At 34.7% G+C, this 25,006-nt stretch overlaps 1 protein-coding gene across 5 annotated transcripts in view; it reads right to left on the minus strand.

Annotated features, from left to right (window-relative positions):
* The window catches only part of GULP1 (GULP PTB domain containing engulfment adaptor 1), a 355,456-nt gene that overhangs the window by 1,470 nt on the left and 328,980 nt on the right, over positions 1-25,006 (minus strand). For 4 of the 5 annotated variants that reach the window (XM_020993579.2, XM_078146941.1, XM_020993578.2 and 1 more), the window contains 3 exons: positions 21,374-21,512; positions 16,674-16,768; positions 39-2,349 (listed from right to left, as the gene is read on the minus strand). In XM_020993579.2, coding sequence (XP_020849238.1) covers positions 2,278-2,349; positions 16,674-16,768; positions 21,374-21,512 — 306 coding nt within the window. In that variant the 3' untranslated portion in view covers positions 39-2,277. Of the gene's footprint in view, positions 1-38; positions 2,350-16,673; positions 16,769-21,373; positions 21,513-25,006 lie in introns of those variants that run through there. The other variant, XM_020993575.2, reaches the window with a different exon arrangement.

Raw genomic sequence — 25,006 nt, forward strand, 5'->3', positions numbered from 1 at the left:
CCCTGTAGACCGTTCAATGAATGAATTTTACAACAGAATTTACTTAAAAACATTTATTTGCAGCAAAATCAAACATACCATTGAGATTACAAAGATATACAGTTTTCAACCAAATCTTTCATTAAAAATGCACTGCTAAATTAAGCATTTTTGAACTGAATGACCAGTTACGTATTATTAATCATGCCATTTCCATACCTGATTACCGTTAGAAAATCAATAAAGAAAAAGTTCTTTAAGTGTGCAAATATCTTGTGTTACCATTGATAGTAAATGGCCACTAAATATATGCCTATTACATAAAGCCTTTTAAAATACAATAAAAATACAAATTCTATCTGTTAAAAAAGCCATTGAGATATGGCTACTAAACATCCTCATTATACAAATTCCAAAAACTATATGACAGACAAAATTATAAAGACTTCTTTTTATGAAACATATACTACTCTGGAATTAGTGATACATCTGAACATAAAATAGAAAAGAGGAACACTCATATACACCTTCAAACTTTAAAAAACTCAAATGTGATGTTGCATGAACACCCCAGGTTAAATTTAATCTAGGATACGGAACAAAAGCAAATGTTCATGAATCCAAAAAGAAAACTTCTTTTTTGGGGGGAAGACTTCCATCCCACCCCCATCTATTTCTAAATCATGAAACCTTTAAGTTATTTTTTTTAGTAAAGTGGTATTAGGGGAAATCTAATAAGATTTATTTTTAGGGTATTACTTTATTATAGTTACTATACATTTTAAGCATATGTAAAGGTGTATAACAAAAAAATTTTTTTAATGAACAAGGTCATAACTGAATCATGAATGAAATTAAATAAAATGTTTATTACTCATGTTAATGATTAATGGAATATAAGCAGCCAAGTCAGTTATGCTCTGACCTAGCAGAAACTTAATTTATATGAGTATACATAATGACTTGTACTTTAGGAAAATCAGGTTAAAGTAGAATTTGGTCACATCATATCGCTAACAATGATTACTTATTCATACAGAATGGTTGTCATAGATGTTAAAATACCAATACTAATTGTGGCATCTCAAATTAAGCATCTGAGATTCATTTCAATTCAACAAATACTTCTAAAAATGCCTGTGATGTGCAAAGCATTGTGCTAGGCACCAAATGCAATGCCAAGTGAAGATATTCCAGTAAGAGACAGACTACTTTGGGGGAGAAAAATGCTTCATAAAGTAAATATTCATACAATGTGTTGTAAATATATGCAGAATCTATGTTCAAATATATTTTCTCTGTATTATCAAATTAGAAAGGTATATATGCTTTGTTATGTAACTGTTCTCATTTGAAATAAGATGGTATTTTAAAGTGATTTTCTCTATTTTCTTAGATGTTGATTCAAATCTTGATGAAAAAGAAACACAGTAAACAATTGAATATAATAATTGGAGTTACCTGGCATCTATGTTTGCTACTATATATTCTAAGTACATTCAATTTTATTATCCTTTTAATTTATATTCACTAATCATTTCACCAGTCTGAAAGTTAGTGACCTGAGGTCATTATTTTCAAAGTATAAAATTCTCCAGTGATATGAAAAGCAACTAATAGACACAATGATAATACAAGGCTCATGATTTATGAAAATTTCATAGGTTTAATAGGTAAAATAATTGGTTATAACTATATGATATCATCAAAGCTAACTGAAAATCCAAACCACTTCTTTTGGGCTCTCATACCACCAAATAACTAATTTGCTGTCTCTCACTGAAGTGGCTAGCACATGTATCATTTTAGACGCAGTCAGGGCCAGACTTTTCAAGTGCCTAGATTAGTCCTGAGTTTTCAGTTAGAGTCCTTCTTTCTTCCTTTTTTTTTTCCAAACTACTAGGAAAAAATTATTAAGTTACAGTTGAGTAGAATTCAGTAATATCCTAATGGACTGAGAAAGGGTAATGTAGCTTCCAAAGGTACTAACTTATAACCCAGAAATAGGAGAAGAATTAGGAGACTCTCTCTTCTTTAGTAATATAAATTTATCTCCAACAGAAGTAGAAAGGAACAAAAGGGTGTAACTTAATGAATAGCTCACATGCAGATGTGGCTTTTTACAATTTTACAGGTCAACATTGAATCTGTGTTGATGTCTCACTGAAGCTTATCTCACAGAAGTTAACATGTCTAAAAACAAATTTTTTGGCACATGGATAATACTTGTATTACACATTATAATAACAATGATAAAAAGAAATGTCATACAAGAGTCAGGATCTCTTGTTCTTGGCATCAGCACCTACTATCTAATGGATCGAGACAAAATACCGTGCCTTCAAGAGTTAGTCCCATTTTGAACCCCTCCTGTAAAACAGAATGTGACCATTAAAGTAGGAAATGGCCCTGGGGAAAACTTGGTATATAAGAGAAGTTAACATGTCAAACACAAAAAATCTGCAAGCAAAGTATTATTATATTTGCAACAAATGGTGGATTCTGTTATTTTTATTTATGACTTGGTCCTCAGAAGTTTGCTTGTGCTTTTAATTGAAAAAATACATACTTATTTTCATTTGTGTTTGTATGTTCAAAATAACTTTGCAGTTAACATACGTGTTAGATTAAAGCAAATACAACCTTGAAGCACTTGGCTTTTATTTCTCTAGACAGGGTGTCCCAAAAGTCTTAGTTCAGTTTAAAATTCTGATAGCTTAAATTGTTCAGTTTTAAGGTTTAATAGCTTAAAACTAAACAAAGACTTTTGGGACACTGTACACATGAGAGGTTTTTTTTTTTTAAATATAAAGGCTATACATGTCTTTCATCCCCTGTCCAAGAACCTTTAATTCCTATTGCTTCAAATCTTTGAGATTTCACCTGGCTTTCAAGGCCCAGGAAACTCTCAAATAAGGTCCTTGAAGGCAGGAACTATTTTTCTTTTAATATTGTTTTTTGTATCTCTAGCCCCTAGTACACAGCCTTGCACATTATAGACAGTTAAGGAATGTTTATTTAATGGAATCGAATGTCTTTGTATGTAGATAATCTTCAAGTCCATGAAAGCTGCAGAATGATGTTAGTAGGGACTGGAAAGGACTAGTATTTCTTCTTCTATGTTTCTAACACCATTGTCCAAGGTATAAAATGATATGCCCTTCCTAAAAGCTGAAGTAGTAGTTGTAGCCTGCTTTCCAAGGAATATTCCCTAGGTTTCTCAACTGGGATTTCTTAAACCAGACGGCAACCTCCTTCTTCAGGTTTAAGGTTACTATTGCCACAAACTGGCTCCCCCAGACTAAGATGCCCCTTTCTTACTCTGGTTGCTGCTGCTATTGTACTTCATTCTCAAAGAGGAACATAACATCATTTGCTATTACTCATCTGGAATACATCTTTGTCTTGCTTCAGATCTGTTCTGGTCCCCGTACAGCTTCCCCTCTGCACATGGAGAAGTCACAGATCTCAAGAGTTTAAGGGCAGAAGCAACAGGGAAAGTATTTCCTGGAATTCCCAGTACTATACCTCTCCTTGTTTCCAGAACAGTTTTTTAAACCTTTAACATTTCCTAGTTAACACTTCTTTCCCCTCTCTGCACATATAGAAAAGGACAAAGTTAAGAACTTAATTTGTCAGAGGGGTGGGTACAGATTTGGGAATGGTTTGTGCATAGTATCAAAGTAGTCTGTGGACTACTCTATTGTCAACGACAGCAGAGCCTGCAAGGGTCTCTGCCCCAGCTCTGTAATGTCACAAAGTGAAAGGAAACTTATACAATATCAGGGGGATTTTCCATGTAATGAGTTAGAAGAATTATTCCAGTAAAGAACGTTCCAAAGGTTGTTTTTTGATAAGTTTTCATAATCCTTTGCTTTTGATTTTTTTGTGCTCCTCCCAATAACTTAATAGCATCATGAAATATTAGATTTGGAAGAGATCCTAGAGATTATCTAGTTAAACATTCTTGGTTTTTATATGAAAGAACTAAGGACCTAAAGGGTTTAAGTGATTTCAGACAGGTCACTCAACTAATTAGTGACAGAACCAGGCCTGGATCTGAGGCCTCCCAATTCTCAGGTCAGAGTTTTTTCTATGATCATACCATTATACTATGGTCTCTCAAAAAATTATGGTCTTAGCTGCACACTGTTTATTTTAACTTTAATCCATTTGGTATCCAGTATTTTCCCACAACTCATCTCTACTTAATTTAGTAATTTAAATTTCATTAAAATATTATGAACTCCTAAATAGGATGTATCAACTTAAAATAGAAATGATTAAGGTGGTATCTTCATATCTCTCTTTCTACTAAAAAAAATGTATAATGGGGAAATTGTTTACTTAGGGTAGTTCACTAAAAAGCTTTTCCATTAAAAGGGTGGATGGCAACAGTCCAATAAAAACAGCAAAAAGTAGCTTAGTATAATAACTTCATTATTTCTAATATTAAAGATTATTATTTAGAGAATGGCTTTGGTCAATCCCAAGTTTACATCTGTACTATAAAAACTAAATATTATCTAGATAAGGAACAACATTGGGGCTGCCTTTACTCAATAACATGTGGGAGATCCTTGGGAAAGTTGGATACCCAAATCCTTTTCCTCTCAAGAGATTTTTCTTTCCAGCTGGAAATCTTAGGAGGTTTATTTACATAGTAAATATACCAGTAAGAGAGAATATAATGAAACATTTCAATGAATATGGCTAAAAGTATTACAAAGGATAGAATCCAGCCAGAATACTAAAACATCCCATCACCCTAGGATCCTATCTAAGGAAGGGACCTAAGAAGTCATCAACTCCAAACTTCTAATTTTACAAATGAGGAAACTGAAGCCTTGGGAAGTTAAATAATTTCATCAAGGTCACACAGGCAATAAGTAGCAAAACTACCTAAATCCTCTGACTCCAAATTAAGCATCCTTTACACTATGTTACTAAAAAGTATGGTTTCTTTAGGTTAAATTACACTGTAGAAATGCTTATGAATAACACTATCTTTGGATATTTTAGCTGACATAATAATGCCTGTTTCAAAAGTATTGCAATGAAGATAATTATGGGAGGTCAGATGCTCTCCCCCAAGAAATGGCCTTACATTAAAATTTATTAGAGTTAAAATGGTATATTATGATTCATATTATACTTTTAAAGCATTTTCCGGTGTATTTTTTTCACTAAAGAAAAACTGTACTATAAAAAACTTATTCTGCTTCTCCGACCTTAGTATTTATGACTTTATCCAGTTTCATGGCTTCTATAATCTGCATTTAGTGCTGTCTTCATTTCCCCAAATTACTTTCATGCTTGATTAGGCCGTTGGAGTGGCTCTTATTATAATTCCGGCAGAAAAGGTTATCTGCGAGACTAGTATAACAGCTCTGCAAGTAATAAGTTATATTGTCTGAAAGTTCTGAAGGACACGCTATTCGTTATACCTACAGTACAAGGACTATGTAGCAATATTGTTATTATAAAGATAATTCAAAGGTTCTTGTCCATCCAGGATACAAAATCATGCTCTTTGGTATCAATGTTCAAAAAACACTAGCTACCTTATGAAAAGTAATATTCTACCATGTATTGGGCCTGGATGTGTGCATATTTCACAAATATATACTCAAAACTTAGAAGAGATGGCACTTGAAACTGAAGACATAAAAATACATCATTATTTTAGTATTTTTATAAAAGTTAACATTTTTAAAGAGAATATGAATATGCCAAACATCAAATCAGTTATTGGTAACTTAGATGCTATATGTTTTTGTCTCAGTTATTCTTGGAATGTTTCATGTTCCTTTTCTAGCCACCACAATTTAAGATAAATCATCTTGAATTAACCCAAGATGGAAAAAAAAAACCTTTATTACTATAGTTGACCTAAAAATAGTAATCATCAGAATCCTGGTGCTGGCATTAGGAAAACAATTTAGAGTGAAAATAAGTTTGAAAAGAAATTCTTTGAAGACTATTTTACATGTGGTCATATATTCACTTCTGGGTTATATTGTACCCTAGTTATCAAAAAATAATTTATAAAACCCATTGGCTTTCTTTCCTCTAAACTAAACTTAAGTGACAGCAAGGCATAGTGGAGATACAGTGCCTAATACACACTGGCTAATCCATGTCCAACTTGGCATACAAAGAGACTTCTTTGATGTAACACAGATAACCTCATGCCTAAAAATTTGGTTCTTCCAACTTTGGTAAGATCAGACTAGGGATACAAGTGTGAGGTGAGGGAGGAGAGGTTTGAAATCATTCCCTCCTATTTAATCCTGATACATTTATCAAGGGAGAATTCACCTTGATTATTCACCAGCTATGAAGGATACCTCTGCAGATATAACAGGAATACTGTTTGAACTGGCTAAGGGAATTGGTCACTCCCACTTGGGGCCTTTATAAAACTATTAAGGATGTTGAGACCAAGAGATTACAGTGTCTGCCAACAGAAAGGAAAGAAATCTACCCCTGAGAAGGAATCACTTGAGAGGAGGGAGTGTTCCAGCTTTCCTCTAGATCTCCTAACTGTTTCCTGGGCTCCCTTGCCTGGGAAAGTACCTCATGAACTTTGGAGGACTGTAGAATTTAGGTTTTCCCAATGGTGTTCTCATCCTAATAAGGTTTTTAGAACATATGGTATAGTGTCTGCCTCTGTAATTGGAACCATAAGGAAGGTCATCTTTAAAACCACACAAGAGGACAAGTAAATAAACTATATCACACCTAAAGGGAAATTTTTGAGCACCTACAAAAGGAAGAAAAGCACTTACAGCAAATAGGAGTTGTGAGTTAGCTCTTTGCACCACGTACTTCCTAATTTTGAGCCCACCATTCTCCTAAACTCTGTATATCATTTCAATAAAGTGTATCACATTTGTGGGGGAGAATGCTTTGTACCAACTGTTCTTACTATACTATCTTAGTAAATATTCTTTTCTAGAGGCTAATTAAATCTGGCTGAATAATTGTTTTTGACTGATAACTTATCTCATGGTAGGAAGCGCACCAGTGGGGGCCCATGAGACATAGGATTATAAGATACAACCAACCCATCAGAGCTACACTAGAGTTAATAGTTAGCTGAGCTCTGAGGACCTGACTCTTTAGTTGGGATAATAGCTTCAGAGCATGTGAGACATCTGAGAGAAAAATGACTTTGGGGTAGATTTTGTGGTATAAACCACCCCAGATACTTGTGGATCAGAGATAGAAAAGTATACTAAATGAGAAAAGGAACCAACTTTAATAGAAGTTCAAGCCTATCACTGGAACTTCTAGCTTAAAATGTAGCACACAAATGAAGTTTTTCAATTTATTTCCTAACATGGTGTTTCCAGCAAAGGACACATTCATATAAACAGTTGCTCTCAAGGAGTTTTCACAAATTACAGAACTTTCAATTCTTACTACCTTTACCAAAACCAATGTTTTACAACTGAAATTTTTTTTTAAAAAAGTTTTATCTTTGTACAAAATAATTTAAATTTATCACTCAGATTTGTGAGATTTATTTTGTGGATAATGAACCTTTATTTAAAAGTTAATTTCCCTTTGTTATTCTGAGAAAATTATCTAATAAATAAACAGTGCTATCCTTATCTACAGAAACTAACATATTGTATAACGAAGCACTGCCTTATTTTAACAAAAGTTTACATCAATGTTCACATAAAGGATTTGTGATCAAACATTTTTCCTAAGTGTTTATTTTTATTATGATTAATTTTCTTCCCCTCCCTTTTTATATGATCATAGTATGTTGGCTTCAAAGTACATATTCTACATTCTTTAGAATTCTATAGTGCTATTATAATAATAATTTCCAATAGCATAATAAAGCCATGTATGCTGGTTTTATATCTAGATAAATCAAACTATTAGCAGTAACATAATTGTATTATAAATAAAAACAGCAAGGGCTTTCTGTCGGGACAAAGTTAAATAAATATATTGATGAAATCATCATTTTATGTTGCCAGGATGGCCTGTTCTACTGTCCACCTAATGAACAACTCTGAAGGAGATACTTTAAAACTCTTTGATTCTGTCTGTGTGAGCAATTCTCCCAGACTCTATACTGCCCCAAGTGAATCCTTTTCCCTAATCCCCTTAGTGTTATCCTCCCCTACTAGCACAAAGTAAGTGCCCATTACTGGAACAAAGTAAGCATATAACAAATGTTGTATTTATCTGTTTACTTTTATCTCTTAACTGACCCAGACTTCAATGTAACATGATCTTTGAGAGCTTTGTGGCTAAACATTTCATCATCCTGTGGCCAGTGGTATGACGAACCTCTTGGAACTTAGCAAGGCTGGTCTTCAGATCACACCAAATCTATAGTTATATCACAGGATAGAAACCTAAGTATTTTTATCAGTCTGGAACTTAGATGCTCATGATTTATTGATGTAAAAACAAAAAAGGTAGACTAATTAAGCATGGGAGAAAAGTAGCCTTGAGAGGCTGCATGGTGAATCAAAACAAACAACTAACCCAAAAAAACCCTACTGGACTAGAAGTGAGAGGTGAGTTCAAAAACTCTCTTTGTGGCTTTAGGAAAGTCATATGATCTTTCTAAACCTGTTTCCTTACTGGTAAAAATGGAATAAAGTACCAGCTCTGCTAATTCTCAGAGTTGTTAGGAGTAGCAAAAGAGAAAACATATGCAAAAATACTTCATAAGCTGTACAACATTATGAAGTACAGTTTTAAAGTTTCTTTTTATTATATTTTCATGCAATGAAATGAAAAAGGATTCACACAGTGGGAGTACTGGAACTTACAATGAATATGACAATTAAATTATTCTTTGTCTATATAAATTTATTCACGTGTTAAAATTCCCTTTCCATTTAAAAAAAAAAAATATGAATGGCATTCAATAGCTTCAAGGTACACCCAGTGGTGCTTCTGGCTCAACTTTGAGGATTAAATTATGGACTGAGTTTGACCAACCAGGATTCCAGGGGACCAATAATGAAACATGCTAACTACCTCCTGACAGAGAAGCAATGAACTTGGGATACACAATATTCCTGGACATGAGCAATGTGTGAATTTATTCTGTTTGACTATGCATATTTATTATCAATATTTTATTTTCCTTTTTTATAAGAAGGGGAGGTGGGAGAGAGAAAAATAGATTTTTGTTAATTTAAAAGAATTAAGTTTTTAAAAAAGCAGATTGGGTATAGAATTTGCCTTGTGCTGAGTTACCTCAAGCCTACAAATTGTGTTTTACTTCTGGATTCTAAAGAAGAAATGTCCATGGTAGAAGAGGGCTGTAGAAAGAAAAGCACTAGAGGTGAAAAAAAAAAAAGAGAAGGAAACTCTGAGGATGATTTGGACTGCACCTAAATTATGAAGGCCAGAGTGAACTTGATGAGGATAAATTTAAGGAGATTTGAAGCAAAAGTTGAGAACTAAAAACTTCTTGAAGGAGATGAAGGAAAAAGACAATCTAAAGGCGGTTTAAGTTACAAGGAAAAAGATTGAGGATAAAACCTCAAGAAAGAAATAAGTGAACTTGAGAGTAGTAAGGCTAGGAAGGTAACAAAAAGTTAAGCAAATATAAGTAAAAAAGGTTAGAAAGGGAAGAAAAAGGAAACCAGGAATGGTCATCAAATTGTTAATCATTTATGAAGAAGTAATTAAGGGTAAGGCATAATCCACCAACAAGCAGTTTCAAAATCAAGAACTTAGGATCTCACTTCCAGTAGTTAGAGAGAGCAGGAGAAATTTATTGTGACCTATGCTGCTGGCCAAGTGACTTTGGTCTATGCTTACAGTGCAACTTGGTCTCCCTTCCAAGAAGAGAAGGGCAACAGACTCGAGGCAACACCTTTCTATACTCCAAGATATTCTGGACACTGAAAAGTTCTTTAAAAATCACAAAGTGGGGCTCCAATGTGAAATGGAAAAGTAATAGGATTTAAAGAGGGAGAAAGGAGTACTGACTTGTTTTAAGAGGTTGGAGAGTTATGGGGCAGCTGGAGAGGAAGAAAGGAAGAAGGACCTTCATCTACCATTAGAGCTAAAGCAACAAATAAATTTGAGGCTCTTTTAGAAGAAGGAGGGAGTTGGATGCTCCAGAGAAGAAGCTCCTTGTCCTCCAAGGAATGATAAAGTAGATCCATAGGTATTGTTAGGTAAGAAGTCATTGTAATAGGAAGAAGATAAAAGTAATGGTTATTGGTCACTCCCTACTGAGGAATAAGGATGCAATTATTTTTGACCTAATAACATCAGAGTTTTCTTCCTGGACCATACATAAAAAAGAGCTTCCCTTGAAAAATAGGTGACTGAAACCCATATCTTGTGATTTATATGGGTATACTGATACTGCGAGAAGGAACCTAGGCAACACTGTCAACATTATCTTGAGAAAGGAACTGAAGAACAAGGGGGCACAGGTGGTATTTTCATCTTTATTGCCCATCAAAGGCAAAAGCTGAAGCAAAGAAGACAGATTTGGGTAAACAGTTTCTTTAAACTATATTATCTGACTTCAATTTTTGGATCACAGCTTAAAATATAAATCTAAAAGGCTCTCAGCCAGGAATAGAGTACATCTCAATAATCTGATAAGACTGCATTTGCCAAAAGTCTTACAAATGCAATAAGTAATTCTTTAAACTGAAAGAGAGGGAAAGAGAAAGTTGGCTCTGTGTACTCACCTCACAAGATGCCATAGAGAGTAGGTATGAAATATCAAGATGAATAGCCACTGAGATCTTCAGTTCACAGAAGAAAATGCAATGAAAAAGTCATTAATAAAACTCAAGGTCTCAAGGCTTCATTCAGAAATGGAAAAAAATAAACTCAAAAACATATGGAAGTGATTGTTGATAAATCAAAATAAACTAATTTTAAAGAATAATAAAAAAAGAAATGAAAAAAATTGTATGCAAATACAGTGCTTGCGGTAGAGGCAAATTTGGCCTTATGCATCTAACTGAAACTTGGTGGGATGATACCCATGACTGGAATATGTTTCTGAATGACAACACTTTATTCAAAACAAGGTAGGTAAAAAGTTGTGGGGTTGTATTGTATATTAATACTCTTGTGGCCAGAACCCCAAGGAAGGAAGCACAGTAGAAAGAGCAACTAGGTAAAGATCAGTGGAGGAAGAAATATAAGTGATTTTTCCCATCAGATCTAGTTCATCTATAGACTATCAGAACAGAATGAAGAAAAAGATGTGAAATTCATAAAAAAAGATCACAGGCCTAGCCATGTACAGAGATGCTAGAAGAATTCAATTATCTAGACATTTATGGGAACTTTGTCTCTTTCAAAAGAAGAATTAACCATTTATTGATGTGGCATTGATAAGTTCACCTTTCAAAAGTTACTAGGGTAACCAGCAAGGGAAAACTCTGCCCAGAATCTAAATCTCACCAAGGAGGAAGAAGTTGTTGCTAGAGTGAAATGCTGAGAATCTTGGAAGGAAGTGGCCACTACCTCATAGGGTTTATAACAAAAGAGAAGGAAGCTGAAAATAGTCAGAAATATACCCTAGATTTGGGGAAAGTAAATTTCAAAGGTTTTACAGCAGTTTTTTGGACCTTTTTTGCGTTATGGCAACCCAGTAGAGCCTATGAACCCCTTCTCAGAATGTCTGATGCCTATATTTGCAGGCGAAGGAAGAGGAAAGGAATGTATTTACTAAGCACCTACTAGGTGCTTTAGTGTTGTGCTAAATGCTGTACAAATATTGTCTCATTTGATCCTTTCAACGATCCTGTGAGAAAGATGCTATTATTATCACCATCTTACAACTGAGGAAACTGAGGCAAACACCGCTTAAATGACTTGCCCACGAGTAAGGAAATGCCATATTTTAGTTACAGCTTAGTGAAAATAAAGATGTATTTTTCTCCATCCAATCTCATTGACCCCCTGAAATCTATCCATGACCTCTTGGGGATCTGTGGACCTCAAGTTAAGAAAATCTGATATAGGAAAGATGGCTAGGATTTTATACGGAAAGTCAGCTGAGAAAGAATGGGGAATTCTCAAGAATTGTACTATGATGGGGCCACTACGTGACACAGTGGATAGAGCTCCGGCCTTGGAGTCAGGAGAGCCTGAGTTCAAATCCAACCTCAGACACTTGACACTTACTGGCTTTGTGACCCTGGGCAAGTCACTTAAACCTGACTGCCTCACCAAAAAGCAAAAAAAATGTGTATTATGAAAACACAAAAGTAAATTATTCCAGTAAAGAGAAATAAGGAAATTGTCTTAAAAGGTCAATGTGGAAGCACAAGAAACTTAATGACCAAGTTGGATTTCAAGAATTGTCCAGGAGACAGAAATAAGGTCAAGAACTAGAAGATGGATATTGTAAGAATTATGTCTGGAGTATTACAGTTCAGAATGAGCTGAGAATGGGAATGAACACCAAAGACAACAATTTAAAAAAAAAGGAAAAGGAATCAAAAGTAGAATGATGGTTCTGAGGGTAGAGAATGCAGAGACTGTTCAATTATTGTTATTGTTTTAAATCTGTTTTCTCTAACAAGTTTTAGGACTTTGGGGTAGGAAAAGATAGAATAAAAGTAGTTAACAGTAAGATGAGGAAGGGTATATCTACAAGGATGCTTATGGGCCCTAGAGCAATTGAACTAGACTGAATGAACTACATCCTCAGAAGGCTAAAGAACTGGAAGATGTCATTGCTTAGGTGATATGAAAGACCATCAAGAATAGGTGGAGAACCATAAGCCTGTTAAGGATAAATACTGTCCCATTTCTCAAAAAAGGGAAGAGAAGGATATCCTAGAACAACAGGGCAATAATATCAATTCCTGGCAAAATTCTAGAACATATTATTAGAGAGATGATTGCTGGACATCTAGAAAAGGAAACTGTGATCACAAAGAGCCTAGTGTAGCTTCATCAAAAACAAGTCATGTGAGACTAGCCTTATAGCCTAGGCTATAAGCCTTCTTTTTTCGACATAGTTACTAAACTAACTTACCTAACTTTCAGCAAAGAGTCTGAAAAAAGCCTCTCTCATATTGTTTGTTGTTGTTATTTTGTTGTGGAAAATCCTTCAAATAAATGGCCTCAGGAATGAAGTCATCAAAATTAAAGACAAGAAGTCATATTAAAAGCCTGCCAAAGTTTTCTGATGGAGTTACAAGAATGCCTAGGTATCTCTGAGGCAGAAATACCTGTATATTGCTCATCTGATGGAGGGAACTAAGATATTCACCATTATACTTGTAACTTTTGAGAATAAAATCATGTTATTTGCTCTTTGAAAGTTTTAACATCCAAAGGATAAATTGGTTCAAGGACAAAGAGGCTCAATTTTGATTTACTAAAGTGCTTGACTTTGAATGGAGGGCTTGGGAGAACCTTAAGATGCCCAGTTGTTGCCTTACCAAACTGTGCAACTTCCTGAAAGCTGGCAAGGTTCATCTCTACATTCTTTTGGAATGTTGTACTAAAGCATTTACTAAAAACCATGAATTTATGAAGTACAGATAGAAACTTACCTTTGCACAACTGATACAAGGCAGGTGAATGTGTTTCCTCAATTCTATTATTTATTTTATTATTATTTCTGACAATTGCTTACTATTATTAGATATTCTATTATTATATTTCTGATTATAGCCATAATGTGTTATTTATTTCCTTGAGAATAAAACATTTTTATAATTCCAAATGACTTACAGTTAACCTAGGCCAGATCTATGTCACCTAAGTAACTATTCTTTGTTTTTAGAGTTTCCTAGTTTTTAGTCAAATTTAAAATCAAAATCATTACGCCTGACTTCAAAGACATAAGTAACCTATTTTGACAATTTATAATATACCATTCTCATTATTTGACATGAGTTTCATGCTGACTCCAAATTCAAATGAATAAGCTTATTTTCTAGACAAACTTTGTTCCTATTCTTCTAAATACAAATGAAAAAGCCAGATATCTCCTTATGCTTATAAGCATGCTGGTGCTCACAACAAACAAACAAAATGTATTTGTAAGGCAAGAAAAAAGAATAATTAAAAAGTGTACACTGGTTAAATAAGGCCATTAAAACTAGCAATAAAATTGACATAAACTTTATATTAGCCAAAAGGTTACTATACTTTACTGAACAGAAACCTATGATAATAGGTTCAACTAATACAGGAGAAGAAGTTAGGCAATACAATAACGGCTGAATGAAAAAGGCATTTAAAGTAAACACAAGCACATAGAAATAGGCCATAAAATCCAGAAACACATCAGTGAAACAGCAGTTGAAACATTTCAAAGTCAGTTAAAGCATGCAAATGTTAAAATTTAGGTTGCAAAAAGCTGTTGTGAAATGATTATGGAAATTATATACTAACCATCTCTGGCGCTACCCCCCATGAAAGCACAAAGAGATAAAAAGACATTAAGAAAGTATTAGAAGCAATCAAAATAGAGTAATGCGGCTTAGTATTTGCATAGCAAATCATTCTAATAGTTATCAAATATTTTAAATACTCAAGTTGAAAAATTAATATTAAATAGTAGTCATACTATAGCTTTCAGAAACATAAAACAAAGACAACTCAAAAGAAACCTAGAAAATAAATCTAAAGAATAAGTCTAGACTAAGGATAAGATCTTCTATTCCTACTCATAAATGCACTGCATCCACCATTTTGTGGCTAAAACATGCGTCCATTAGCATTTTCATTTTGCTCAGGCAGCAAGTGTTGTATAGGGAATCCTTTAGGTTAGATATACAGACACAATGACCCTACCTCACACACACACACCAAAAATGTATCCCGAGTTAATGTCTTTTCTGTATCTGCCAATATTCCATTCATATAAGCAAGATGAATTTTCATTTTCTGGTAAATATTATTTACTTTTGATGGCTATTTTTACTTACTACATACCCTCACTAATCTCTCTGTATATTTTAAGTCATGGCAATAGTAATATTTTGGGTCAAGTTTTTGAAATAAAATATTTTGAAGGAATGTTCGAATTCATCTCAGTGGACTGATGTCATCTTTGTATTAAATGAGCTTAGAAACATCAACATAAAGGGATGAGCTGAAGAATTAATGGATAATTAACTGCTGTTTCTAGGCTTGTCAACTATTTCTTTAAATATAGATTTTGAGATTTAACTTACTTCAGTACATAATATAAATCAGAATTATGAAAAAAAATGAGGGGCATACAAGAAAAGATGCCCCTTATCAAGCTTCTCTGTGGATTATTACTATTCCTATAAAAATTTCAAGAGTTATTAAAACTATTAACAAAATACTTTTTTTCTCCTCTATGGATCGATTAGATGTTTTATAGATTTTTTTCCTGCATATATAAAAGCTCAATCTTCTAAATAATGTCAATATGTGAAGTCTTAGAGATTTGTCTGAATCTCAGAAAGGTGAGGAGACTCGCCCATGGTCATTCATCTAGTAAAGGCCAGAGATAGGATTTCAATCCAGGTCTCCCCTGACTCCAGGGCCAGCACTTAAGATCTTGCCACAATGGTTTGCTATTAGCAATTTTGAAAAAGATCAATAAGTAAGATCAATCTCTATTACCATTTAAAAAAAAACATGAATCCTTATTGAAATTCATGGGATTTTGCTCTGTGTGCACACACACATGCATACATATACACCTCTGTCTCATATGTGTGTATATACATACATGCCTCTCACACATATGTGTATGTGTATATATCTTACACACAAATTATTTATGCCATCCAAAGATCAAACTAGATATTTTTTCTATTAAAAGAATATGCATGTTGTAAATGTATGAGAGAGGGAAAGAGAGATGTATACATACTCATACATATTGGTCTAGTAAATATATACAGTTAGGTATATATAAACATACACATTCTTTTAACGGCAAAACAAACAAAAAAGAAAGCTAGTCTGATCTTTGGGTGTTAGAAATAATTTGTTACCAAGACCATATTCCAAGGAATTCCAAATTGGAAATGTTGTGCTCTGTTGGCAGAGCATTAGACTATTATTTTAGTAGAGGTTGTCTAAAAATACAAAATATTCTTTAAAACCCCCCCAAACTGGAGGCAGAGTGGCAGAGCAGAAAGAGACTGGACCCTCCTCTAGGGAAATCAATTAACCATTCAATACTTCAGGCAGCTCTTTAAGACTGTAAGTTGCAGGGTAAGTGCCTATCCCCACTGATAGTTTTCATTTTAAGGAGTTCTCTACATCAGTTTCCAAACTTCAGTTTAAAAAAATACGTGTGTGTGTGTGTGTGTGTGTGTGTGTGTGTATGTGTGTGTGTGTATGTACATACATACATGAAGACAGACACAGAGAAAGAGAGAAAGGGAGGAAGAGATAATCAGAGACAGAGAAAGGGGCATACTTGTCCCAGTTGTAAAATACATTAAAAGATAGAACAGCCACATCTAAAGTTTTTGCTGTGCTATTTTAAGGACTAGAGAAATACACCATTTATATATACAGAATGTATACATATGTACAGAATTTATTTATGTCCCGATTTTTAACCTAAATATTATGCTAACATAAAACTAGCTAATGGTGACAAAAACAAACAAACCAGGAGTGTCATTCACCTTGAAAAGTAACAGGCCAGGGCTATGGATTAATAAGTATTTACAGACCAATAAAATTTATTTTAGTAATAAATCAGTAGTCACCTGCATTTCATCTAGTTTTGATTGAATGTCTGGAGGGAAGTCACCTGCTCCACAGTTAAAAGGGTCAAAAGGTTCTGCTCCAAAAAGGTCTCGTTCTAGAATAAAGGAAATAAACAACTTAGTAGCATGGAAATCACAGGACTCAGGCAATGAAAGCATCGATTATTTTAATGGGAGAATTATTCACTTTGATGACTTTTGTTGCTCATATGAAGTAATTATTTGGCCAATTCTCCATTTCAATTTTGTGCTATGTTTATACAGCCTCCTATTAATCAAGTTATGGCCTTAGGAAAGGAAATATCTAAAGAGCCCAGAAATACTTTACTGAAAATTATTATGCTTAACTAATAATACATGTTGATAAGCTATTCTGTTATAAATAATTTAACTCATATAATTTGTCTTGAGTGAAATTTCTGAAATTTTTCTTATCTTTTTTTTATTATGAAACTTACAAACACCAATAAACAAGACCATTTCTTTATATTTGCGACCTGAGGTCCACGAATTTGGTTTTGCCCAAGCTTAGCACAGTGCCTGGAACATGGTAGGAGATAAGATAAAGTTCTGTTAACTTTATTTAAATATAATATATTTTCTTACTAATCATAAATAGTTTATTTTATGCATTTAAAAACATTATTCTAAGATGGGCTCAATAGGTTTCACCAGACTGTCAAAAGAGTCCATGATGCAAGAAAGGGTACCCTACCCTATACAAAAGGAGAACAGAAAAATGGGGACTGCATTTGAACTTCACATGCAGCTTGGGTTTTTTATTGTTGCTATTTTTTTTACATGCCTTTGCAACACTGGCTAACAATCTAATTCCATTACAAATGTATTATGATTGTGATTTCACGTATATAACACTTGTTCAATAAATATTCATTCATTCTATAAAAGGAACTCTTCTAGATTCTATGCAAGATTCAAAGATGTACGATTTCTTTGCTCCTATTAAGCACTACAGGAGCATTAATACTATTCTCAATGTCATAACAGAGTTTCAAGAATGTAATACATGTTTTTTAAAATAACAAACTGCCTTTCATTTTAGACCATTCAGTTCCCCATAAATGACAGATAATGGGTCATGACCTCCCACTGGGAGCCACTGATTCAGCCTCTGTGATGGAGGCTACAGATTAAAATACAGTAGGTGCAGTACCACTGAAAATAAATTTGTAGCATGCTAAGTCACAAAAGAAATGAGCTATATTTCTTATGGACAAAACACCAAAGAAAAATGGACAGCAGGTGCAGTACCACTGAAAATAAATTTGTAGCATGCTAAGTCACAAAAGAAATGAGCTATATTTCTTATGGACAAAACACCAAAGAAAAATGCACAGCTATACCTTTATATCCTACTGGCCAATAAAATGTCAGTGGCTTAATTAAGAAACATACAAATCCTTTACAATGGATTCAGAAAGAGATCGTACAGTGCATATTTACATCAGATTGTACAATTTTTAACTAAAGAGATCAAAATGGCAAACTGCACTTTAAGAAAAATACAAATAAACTTAAACCCTACTAAATTTGTCATAACTGTAGAGACCAAAAAGTTAAACAAAAAAAACCTGATTAACAAATCTGTTGGGAAGAGAATAAAGGTTTTGAATCTTCACTAGCCATCCCAACTGTGTTAAAATTGTATCTTTTTAAAAAAAATATTTATTTTATTCTGAACTTAAGAAACAAAACAAGCATTTCCATAACACAACAGAATAGAAAAATGATGATTACACATGAAACTGCAAATCTATTATGTACAATTTATATTCCTTTTAAATATATAATAGTTATCATGTAACTTTCTTTTTTTCTTTCTTTCCCCACCCTAGGGATGGCTACCATTAGACACAAATATCTATGTGTGTGTGTGTGTGTGTGTGTGTGTGTGTGTGTGTGTGTGCTTTTCCTTTTCCCCTAATCATCTTGGGAAACAGACCTAGTAGTGGTATTGCTGGGTTGAAGGGTATAAGCAGTTTAATGACTCTTTGGGCACAATTCCAGTATGCTCTCCAAATTTTATCTTGTTTTGGTCCCCTACTCCCACCTCCTAGTCAGTATAGTAAGTTTATAAGTAGCCAGTATAAAGTGGCAACAGGAGGAAATCAGATTGCAAAGGGGAACCTAGACATATAAACTGTCTCAAAGATCAAAGGAGCACAATTCACAAATTTTATCATACATTAACCAAAAATAGCATCCTGGTAATATGTGCTGAATCGGTGGAAGCCACCTAGGTGCTTTCTTTTGTCACGGCCTTTTGGTCCCTACAATATATAAATCCCTGACAAATTTCAGACTTCCGCAGGAAAGACCAGTAGATCACCAAATGTTGTTGAGAATGCTGAGATGAGATGGACATGTTAACTTTAAAGTTTTACTGACAACTTTGAACTAATCCTAAGGTGGCACAGATAACAGTCTGTACCCTGCCCAAAACCTTATAGAAACGAGAGCTCAAATTCCTGCTCCCCGAGTACTCTTCCACCTCTATCAGGTTCATGCTGCCAAGTCCTGCCAAATCTAATGCATCCTTAGATGAGTGATTCTCTTTGCCTCTCTTCCTCCCCATCCTTTTCCTCAGGCTGCCTGCCTTCTTCCTTCACCACCCTTTCGCCTGTGCCCATGCCATCTGCATCTGTACTTTCTGTGCTGTTTGCCTCCACATCCTCTATCTTTATTAAAGTGTGATTACAGCCCTGTTTCCTACTGCCATTGTGGTCTTTTCCTGTATGTACCCAAAGAACCAGGCATGCCTGCCTCCATTTCATAATTTCATAAATTAATTATCAATTTACCAGCCCTTGTCATTTGCACAGAACAGAAGAATGGGAGCTGTTAACAGCCATTTCTTCATAAGAGCATTGTTTAGCTCTGTTTGAGGAAGTAGAGCCCTGGCACAATTTGCTTTGGTCAGAGGGGAATGATAAGAGCCACAGTAGGTCTCTTCCACTCTCCTAAGTGCCCATCTTCGAAATCCCTCTACTTGGACTACCTTCCATTTACAAATGTTTGCAAATTGTCTCCTCCATTAGAATGTGAGCTCCCAGAGGGTGGGGACCTTGTCTTTTGTCTTTATTTTTATTCCCATGACTTAAGGAAATGCATAGTACATAGATGGCCCTTAACATATTCTTGCTGACTAAGTAAGAATTCAAATGGCTTTCTGACCTTAAGTCAAGTGAGAGTTGAACTGAGAGCTTCAGAAGAGGCAGAAAAATACAGAGGAGTTCAAGGAAAAGATCAAAGAGCTTCCTTTCCAGTTCTAAATCTTAATGCTAATTACTATAATATAATCTTATGGTAAATATCTATTTTCTTCTCTGAGGAGCTTGGATGAGTGGAAGAGCTTTGACTGACAGAGCTGATTTAAGAGAACTATGGTTCTCCTCTGGAAGGAACTCTTATTTTCCCCTTTCCCACCTATCCCCTTCCTCTATTCCACCTACCTATAGATAATGAAGGAGTTGAAAGATCTTGCTCTTCTGAAGCCCTCTTCTGAAAGAAGAGGCTTGGTAACCACAGCATTATTAGCAAATGTTAGATAGGGTATTTAGTAAGCAGGAAGGGAGCTTGGCAAGAAGACTAGTTGAAAGGGAGCTGTGATATTCAGCAGCCATCAGTGGAGACACCCAATAGGAAGCAATGCCCAGGGAGGAGCAGAGTTCAGTGTGTTACAGTGTCAGAAGTGTGAGTTGCCCCTCCATGTATGTACACCTGGCTCCATATTGTAACCATGTGTGTAGCCCCATTCATGAATACTCTGCATGTCTATTCTTTCCACTGAGAATATGTGTATTTGTGGTTTAGGGAACTGAACATTTGGAGGTGAAGGAAGATGTCCTGTTGTTACTTTTACTACTCTGCTATTTTGTTAATTGCCCTTGCTTTGAAATATTTATATTCTGGTCAGTTAATATTTTCGAAAGGATTCTCACAAAGTGCCTGCAATCTGGGATAGCTTTCTGTGTGAATAACTTACTCCCTAACTTTGAACAGTCATCACCAAAGTTCTCTGGAACAAGAACAAAGTTTTAGAAGGAAGATTATAAACAAAACAAACAGAAATAGATGCTCTATGGAGTCTCAAGGCTCAGCTCAAGTATCATCTCCTAGCTTGCAAAGCCTTTCCAATCATCACCCCCACACCCCCAATCTCTCCTCAGATTAAGTTATTTTTATACGTATGAATACATATAGAATCCTTTCAGAATTTAAGCACTATGAGAACAATTTATTTTTTGTCTCTGTATACCCAGTGCATAGCACATAACAGATAAATGCTTGCTAGAATTGATGTTAAAGTGCATGAAGGGAAAACAAATTGAATATCTCATGCAACGATATAAACAGACATATGTTTATGTGAGATATATATATATATATATATATATATATATATATACACATACACCCATATATACATACATATGAGGCTTTTTAAGTTCCATTTCCCACACAATGATTTCAAATTCTTCATAACAGCAACATTAGTAATTTTGTTTATAAGTTGAAATAAACTGGCTTAGGGGTATAGAGTTTAACAAACAAAATATTTTTGTTTATAGTAACAAGAAGTAATAAAACATAAAATAAATAAAAATAATAAGCATTATTTGGTTTGTTATGAATACCACATACAAAACAACAGGAATTAGAATTGTTACAGAACGTACTTATCTCTATAGAACGACTGGGTACTGGAGGAGGCTGTGTACCATTGCGAGTAGGTGTTGATGACTGAGGAGTTATGGGAGAAAAAGGAACCATATCGAAGATGTCAGTGGAAGGTGATTTAGGTGCCATACTGGCTGCCTGTAATAAGGATAATGACTGTTAGGGTAAAATTTCATGTGAACAAATCATAGGCCTGAACTTTCAGCATACAGATATAAGGAAAAATCAATCACAATAAAAATTTTAAACAGGTACTAGCAAAGGGGACAATAGCTGCTTCTGTTACACGGTTATAAAGGATAACAATATGGAGGACAACTGAAGTTAACTATTCTGAAATGAATACCTTTTCCACACAGGCATTCTCCACCAAATATCTTTGGCTAGTTTCAGAAAATGGAAACTTTTTTTTTTGTTTTAAGCAAAACATATAAGACCATTACTACCATTGAGAAAAAAATGTTAATAGCAAAAGGCAGAGACAGAGCTGCCTTGACAGGAAGGGCTTGGTTGAAATGAGTTAACAGTGTTATTGTAAAACATGAAGTGGCCAAACATGTGTATATTTAAAATAACAAAAGCCCATTAAAATAAGAACCATATCAATCCATAGATCAACTTGGGGATACAATTATAAGAACTAAAAAGAACTAGTTCTAATAGATTTGGAAAGAGATGCTAACAGAAAAGATAATCCATGTTTTCTGGAAAATAACAACACCCTTCTCTTATGACTAAAGAATATTTTTAAAGTAATCTATATACTAACTTTAAATATTTATATTCATTGTTGAATTCTTAAATGAAGGACACCCAAGATTTATACTTATTTAAGACCCCCATTTTAGAAGTAACTACTCATTGAACTCAAAGTTTATGAATAGTCAAAGATGCTAATAAGCATCATAATTAATGGCACTACTGATGCCCAGAAGAGCCAATACTGCTACTTACTACCTTGGTGATCATGAACAAATTACTAAACTCTCTGGAACTCAGTTTACTCATCTGTAAAATGAGATGGTTGGACAATCTGGCCTCTATGATACCTTCCAGTTCTAAATCTATGAGTTTAAAATAAAAATACCAGGGAACTACAGAGTAATTTGTGCGGAGAACACATGTCCACCATTTTTAAAAATGAACCAGAATGTACAAATTTTAAAAAACACATTTTCTGTGAAAGAAAACTCTAGAAAAGTCAATCACATCTAACAGGTAGTTAGGTGGCACAGTGGATAAAAACACTGGGCCGGAAGTCAGGAAGACATGAATTCTAATCTGGTTTCAGACACTTAATGTGTGACTGTGGTCGAGTCACTTAATCTGTTTGCTTCAGTTTCTCCATCTGTAAAATGAAGATAATAATAGTGCCTACTTTGCGGAGTTATGGGGATAAAATGAGACATCTGTAAAGAGCTTAGCACAGTGCCTAACACACAGGAGGTGCTTAATATATGCTTGTTTCCTTCCTTCCATGCCCTAGCAACTGCTCTTGAAGGTCTCCTTTAGGCCCCTGCTCTGGTTCCTCTTGGAACCTTCAATTCGAGGGAATGTCTTACTCACATTCCTTTCCTTGCTTCCTTCTGAATTCTCTGAACTTCTCCTCACCTACTTTTCAGCTATCCTTTATGTATAATTTCCCCCCATTATAAGAACATAAGATCTGTGAGAACTGAGATTATCCTCCATTTTTCTTGTTTCTGTATTCCCAGCCCTTACTTAACACAGTACCTGTAACACAGTAGGTACTTGATAGATGCTTGTACACATATCTGCTCAGTGACAGAACTAGAACCAAGGTCTTTTGACTCCTAATCTCAAGCATTCTTTCCATGATACCATAAGAATGGGAAATAAATGACTTCAGGCTGTAGTAAACTCTGAGGACTGCCCATTTTTCAGTAAGAAGTAAGTATGTTGGAGTTGGGGGGGGCAGCTAAATGGTGCAGTGGATAAAGCACCAGCCCTGGAGTCAGGAGGACCTGAGTTCAAATCCGTCTCAGACACATGATATTCACTAGCTCTGTGACCCTAGGCAAGTCACTTAACCCTGACTGCCTCACAAAAAAAAAAAAACACAAAACTGTGTGTTAGATCAATAGGAAAGGAGGGAAATAGGCCGAGAACATGTACACTTTTGAGCATTGCTCAAAGCAGATAGTTTTGCATGTCTATTCTTTCCATTGAGGGCATGCTGTCTAAAGTAATACGAATTTCCAGGACACAATATCCAAATATATCTAACAATGTATATTCCATAGCCTAATATAAATGGCCTTTGCTATCCTGGGTACAATTCTATAATGGAAAGAAAGCTGAACTTGGAAGTCTCGTTTTAATTGTGAAACCAACTTTATCCATTTGTAATGCTATTATTAGAAAATGAGAATAATCTTTGATTTGGGGAGTTTGGAGAACTCCTTCACCAATAGAGATAGCAACCCAAATATGACTTAGTACCTAGGATCATAGATCTAAAGCAAGCAGGAAGCTGAGAGAACCCTTAGTCCAACCTCCTCATTTTTAAAGAGGGAAAAATTGAAGCAAGTTCTAAAAAGTTCCCTTAACAAAAAAAGGTTAAGTAAATTGTTCAGGATCACACAGCTAGAAGTTTCAGTTTGAATACAGGTCTTCCTGACTGCAAGCGTAGCACTCTTTCCCTACCACATCTCGCTTCGGTAATCATATTACAGTTATGGTTATACACTACTGGTCGCAGGGGACAGTTATGAGAAAAGCTCTTTCAGAACCTTAAGAGTCATCTGTGTCAGTGTGAGGTATTACGATGACTAACATTTGCTCTTCTGTATTAATGTAACTAATTAAAATTGGAGTATTCCAGATGGATTGATAATAACCTCTACTTGTTCTGGGAACTTGGACAAGTCCCTTAAACTTTCTGTTTTCCAAGTTCCCAATACTTATTGAATATGATAGTTGCCATCTATTCTACAATACCAGTAGATAACATGCTATACAGCATATTAAGGTTTGCAAAGTGTGTTTACGTATTTTACCAAATTTGATTTAATCCTTACTACAACAAGAAGATATAGTTATTATGCCCATTTTGTAGATGAGGAAACTCATGACATATGTTGTTAAGTTCAGGGTCACAGAGGTTTTTTTTGGAGGGGGAGAGGTTGGTAAAATTTACTTTTATTTTTTTATTTCATTTTTGTCTTTATTTTTAATAGTATTCCCTCCCCATTATATGTAAAGACAACTTTTGGCATTCATTTTTACAAGATTTTGAGTTCCAAATTTTTCTCCCTACCACCCCAGCCCTCCTAAAATGGTAAGCAATTTGATATAGGTTATATATATACAATCACATAAGACATATCTCCATATTAGCCACAGTTGTGAAAGAAGAAACAGGCCTATGGGGCAGCTAGGTGGTTCAGAGGGGGCAGGTAGATGGCACAACGCATAGAGCTCTGGCCTTGGAATCATCAGGACCTGAGTTGAAATCCGGCCTCAGAGACTTGACACTTACTTAGCTGTGTGACCCTGAGCAAGTCACTTAACCCTGATTGCCTCACCAAAAAAAAAAAAAAAAACCAGACCAAAAGGAAAAAAAAACACACACAAAAAAATAAAGTAAGTTTAAATGAATGCTTCGATCT

Source organism: Phascolarctos cinereus, unplaced genomic scaffold (genome assembly GCF_003287225.1).
Source record: "Phascolarctos cinereus isolate Bilbo 61053 unplaced genomic scaffold, phaCin_HiC Scaffold_726;HRSCAF=1367, whole genome shotgun sequence".
NCBI classification, from domain to species: Eukaryota; Metazoa; Chordata; class Mammalia; order Diprotodontia; family Phascolarctidae; genus Phascolarctos; species Phascolarctos cinereus.